General features: G+C 46.6%; 1 protein-coding gene across 1 annotated transcript in view; it reads left to right on the top strand.

Moving 5' to 3' along the window:
• The window catches only part of pde4d (phosphodiesterase 4D, cAMP-specific), a gene marked incomplete at its 3' end in the record, with an annotated part of 132643 nt that extends 129673 nt beyond the window's left edge, over positions 1–2970 (top strand). Inside the window, exons 14-15 of the mRNA XM_084456892.1 lie at positions 1738–1920; positions 2449–2970. Of these exons, the coding sequence (XP_084313018.1) occupies positions 1738–1920; positions 2449–2970 (705 nt within the window). The remainder of the gene's footprint in view (positions 1–1737; positions 1921–2448) is intronic.
• Between the last annotated feature and the right edge of the window lie 2457 nt (positions 2971–5427).

Below are 5427 nucleotides of genomic sequence, written 5' to 3'. Positions count from 1 at the left end.
AATGTTTTGGACGAGTTGCCGACAGTTTGCGCCTCCAGCCAATCAGCGCGCCTGCCTATGCCGTAGCCTGACTCCAGCCAATCAGCAGCCTGCCTATGCCGTAGCCTGACTCCAGCCAATCAGCAGCCTGCCTATGGTAGCCTGACTCCAGCCAATCAGCGCGCCTGCCTATGGTAGCCTGACTCCAGCCAATCAGCGCGCCTGCCTATGGTAGCCTGACTCCAGCCAATCAGCGCGCTGCCTATGCCGTAGCCTGACTCCAGCCAATCAGCAGCCTGCCTATGCCGTAGCCTGACTCCAGCCAATCAGCGCGCCTGCCTATGGTAGCCTGACTCCAGCCAATCAGCAGCCTGCCTATGCCGTAGCCTGACTCCAGCCAATCAGCAGCCTGCCTATGCCGTAGCCTGACGTGCCTCGTAGCCCCCGTAGCTAACGTTACCGGCTATAGCCAGCCAGTGGAACTGTCGTGTTCAGACGGCTCTAGCTCAAAAAGTATTTATGCCAGCTTAGATATTTAGATGGCTAGAATCAAGACAAATAGATGAACCGTTTGATGTATAATATGTCCCATAATACTTTCGGATGTATTATATTATGGAGCTACGAACACACAAAAAGTCTCCAATGGCACAGGGAAGAGAAACACAGACATCAACGCCGACTCAATCAGCCTTCACTGTGGTCAATCTGGAATCTGGAATGTGATTGGACTAACAAAATGTCAATATCTGAATCCTGTTCAGACAGGGCCGGAGTACTGGTAATTTTTCAGCGTTTTGGCCAATCACAAATTAGCAAGAACAAAAAGGCATTACATTGATTTAAGAGAAAAGAACCCGCCCTAAGGGAGGCTAGCCTCCCTTCCATAGATATCTATGGGTCCTCCAGCTGCATGTTATAGATGTCACTGTTGGAGCTTTATAATTTCAATAATGGGTTTTTATCCATAGGGAAAACCTGCTTTATGAATAAAACTGAGATACTATTAATTATGAATAAATAAATTCATATATTTATATTTGAATCCCTCTCTTCTCTCCAAAAACTGAGGAGGACTGTCCTCCCCTGCCTCAATGGACGAGCCTCCACTGGTGTACATATACATACACACATATATACATACACACATACATACATACACACATACATACATACACACATACATACATACACACATATATACATACACACATATATACATACACACATATATACATACACACATATATACATACACACATATATACATACACACATACATACATACACACATACATACATACACACATACATACATACACACATATATACATACACACATATATACATACACACATATATACATACACACATACATACATACACACATACATACATACACACATACATACATACACACATATATACATACACACATATATACATACACACATACATACATACACGTTGTAAGTAAGCTTTGAACAAGCAACCAAAATGGCACTTTTCACACCCCATACCCATATAGAGGTTGTTCTGGGTCACACTGTGTGTGTGTGTGTGTGTGTGTGTGTGTGTGTGTGTGTGTGTGTGTGTGTGTGTGTGTGTGTGTGTGTGTGTGAGTGAGTGAGTGAGTGTGTGAGTGAGTGAGTGAGTGAGTGTGTGAGTGAGTGAGTGTGTGAGTGAGTGAGTGTGTGAGTGAGTGAGTGAGTGAGTGTGTTTGTGAGACTCACGGTCTGGTTCCCTGTTCCATACCAGGTTCTCCAGAACATGGTCCACTGTGCCGACCTGAGCAACCCCACCAAGCCCCTGCAGCTGTACCGCCAGTGGACCGACCGGATCATGGACGAGTTCTTCAGCCAGGGGGACCGGGAGAGGGAGAGGGGGATGGAGATCAGCCCCATGTGTGACAAACACAACGCCTCGGTGGAGAAGAGCCAGGTACCGCACGCATGCACACACACACACACACACGCACACACATACACACACACACACGCGCACACACATGCCCATACACACACACGCGCGCGCACACACACGCGCGCGCACACACACACACACACACGCACACACATACACACACACGCGCACACACATGCACATACACACACGCGCGCGCGCACACACACACACGCACACACGCACGCACACGCGCACACACACACATGCACATACACACACACCCGCACGCATACACACACACACGCACGCACGCACACACACAACACACACACGCACGCAGTCACCTCTCAATGACCGCCTAAGGTACACGCAAAGACACTGACACTTAACATTTCCACGTTTTACCCATTGAGATATTGATCTCTCTTACTCGATCATGTCCCCATCTCCCTCCCTCCCTCCCTCCCTCCCTCTCTCCCTCCCTCCCTCCCTCCCTCCCTCCCTCCCTCCCTCCCTCCCTCCCTCCCTCCCTCCCTCCCTCCCTCCCTCCCTCCGTCTCTCCAGGTGGGCTTCATCGACTACATCGTCCACCCTCTGTGGGAGACATGGGCCGACCTGGTGCACCCGGACGCCCAGGACATCCTGGACACGCTGGAGGACAACAGGGAGTGGTACCAGAGCACCATCCCCCAGAGCCCCTCCCCCTCCCCCGCCCCGGACCCGCCCGAGGACGGCGGCCGCCCCCCCGGGGGGGACAAGTTCCAGTTTGAGCTCACCCTGGAGGAAGACGGGGAGTCGGACACGGAGAAGGACAGCGGGAGCCAGCCCGAGGAGGAGGAGGAGGTGGAGGAGGAGGAGGAGGAGAACAGCGTCAGTGACTCTAAAACCCTCTGCACACAGGACTCTGAATTGACAGAGATACCGTTGGACGAAACGGTGGGGGGAGAGGAGGAGGAGGAGGAGGAGGAGGAGGAGGAGGAGGAGGTAGGGGTGGAGGCGGAGTGCTCCTGCATGCCAACTTGTGTTGTAGAGGAGGAGGAGGGAGAGGAGGAGGAGGAGAAAGGGAGGACAACAGCCGACACATAGCAGTGTGCATGGACGTCTGACTGACTCACTGGGCCTCTTAGTAATGAAAATGATTTACAGAGTTTTTTGTTTTGTTTTGTTTTTGTGGAGTCGTTTGTTTTTTATACGTTTTCGGTTTTCGCTTTCGTTTCTGGTTGGACAGTGCTGCTCGCCACCTCGTCCACTCCTCCCTCCTCTCCTCACCCTATCGGTCAGCTTTTTTCAGACACGCCCACGGGTACTTATACAAAGTTTTTGCACTCAGGAAAACTATTTTTCCATTCCCCTTTGTACTGAAGTGGTCTCCGTTCGTTTCGCCTCTAATCCTCCTGGTGAGTCGAAGTTACATTTAGTTTTTTTGGGGGGGACGAGCGGTTTCGTAAGCCCTCCCCATCAGCGCCCCGCCCCCCCTCCCCCTCCCTCGCAGTCTTGCCTAGAGTATAGCAGTGTTTCTGTGTTATCAAGTGCCCATTCTACAGAGGTGGCTGTGCTCAAGGACCATCTGGACCCTGGTTATTCCTCCCTAGCGCCACGTGGACGGACGTCTGGAGGAGAAGAGACGCCGTCGCCTGGGAAATGCGGTGGAGATTTGTTTGTTCTGAAGTTGAAGTCTTCCTTGAAAACCTGATTGAAAAAAAGACGCTGGTCCTTGACCTCTTTCATTTGTTTTGTATTGTACCGTATGTAACAGCCACCTCTTTTCTAGGTTTTAGAAGAAAGAGGACCTTCTCGGTGTGGTTCTTTGTTAACCCCTCTGGTTTTCAGTGTTTAAGAGGGTAACACTTGTTGTATTAGGAAAGGGATGAGTGAGTGTGTGAGTGAGTATTTGCACCTATTTTCTTTATCAGGCAGCGTTTAGATAATTCATCCCGATGTGTCTGTCCACAAGTGTGGTTGTTTATACCAACAGCAACTATTTCAACAAGTGTTTTTAACTGAGGTGTGGGGGGTTGGGGGGTAGGGGTGAAGTGTTGAAGTGTAACTGAGGTGTGGGGGGTTGGGGGGGTAGGGGTGAAGTGTTAGGTGTTGGCGACGCACACTTTAAGTTCTGTGAAATCAGTCCCAACTGAGAAGACTTTGAGTTCTACTCCTCTACTTGTTGCCTGTAGTTCATAATAGTTCATGTCATCAGACAATGCAATGCTCCAAATGAATATAAGAAGCACCTTTACCCAGGTGGTGTGCGTTGGTGTATCCACTTTCACACTGTGGAGGTCTATGAGGGTTTTGATACTTTTAGCAATGTTAGGATAGATAGCTGTCGATTTGCCATTTCACAGTGGTCAAAGTCCAGATCCATTTCCTGTTTTGCAGACAGGCTAGGTCAGTTACGTACAGTTTCATTATGCACTACATTCAAACAAAACACCTGTCATTGTCACTATGACAACCTTTACTGTATTTGTGATTGACATGAAAACAAGACAATCAGCTCCCTGATGTGGTGATGTCCTGAGTGTTACCTGGCTGTGTGTACATACGTTAATGCACTGATGTATTCATATCTCACTTCTTTGCTTCTTCTTTTTTTAATTTTATTTTTTATATTCAACTCGCCAAAACTTGCGTGCACATCTAGGCTTGAACAAAGCTATGTTCTTACACAACAGATGCTATAATTTATTGATTTATTTTTCTATTGGTTTGTCTCTCTTGCCATATTTAAGCGGTACAGTATAGCTTTCACTGTAGCATAGACCTACTGCAGTACAGCCCCTTAGTATACCCTAATATGCTTTATCTCTCAATATGTACATAGAGTATCAAAAAAGAAATGTAAAAAAAAAAAAACTTGAAACAGTGAACATGGCTTTTTGAAAGAGAGTTACATTTAAAAAGAACTGTCATTTTAAAACAGTTTGATTTAATCCTGATGATTTACAAAAAAAAATCAGGATTCAATTAAATTAATTTTATTTGTGCCAAGTTTATTCTTTTCATCCTCACCAGATGACCTTAGCTGTAATACAGTTTTCTGGTTTTATTGCTGTTTACATACATATGTATTTATTGTGCTGTATATTGTTATTATTATTATTATTATTATTATTATTATTGTTAATATCATGATGCTGTTTGTTGTAAATGGTTGACTCTTATCATCCCTTATGGTGATGGTGTGGCTGTATTAACGTACCTCTTGGTGAGAGAATGTTTATTATACATGCTTCTTCAGTGTAAAATTGATCCATTGAGATATCGGTCATCTGAGATCTAGCTTGCTCAGAGACGAGAGGGGAAAGCCAAATTGTTTTTTCTAGAGAGTGAGCTGTTCCTTGGCCCATGGGTTGTGCCTTAAATTCAACATGCCATTTCCTTTGTCTTTATCTTTTTCTGTTTTCTAGTTCTCCTCTTTTTGTTGCATTAGAGAATCGTTTGGCTCAGGTTGACCTGACCTCAGCGCTGGCCTCTCCAGCTTTGAGACAAATTCATGTGGAAATGTTGCCTTCATATTCCACAGTCAAACAAACCCCAAAT

The sequence above is a fragment of the Borostomias antarcticus genome (genome assembly GCF_949987555.1).
Source record: "Borostomias antarcticus genome assembly, chromosome: 23".
NCBI classification, from domain to species: domain Eukaryota; kingdom Metazoa; phylum Chordata; class Actinopteri; order Stomiiformes; family Stomiidae; genus Borostomias; species Borostomias antarcticus.
This window is presented reverse-complemented; position numbering and strand designations above follow the sequence as displayed.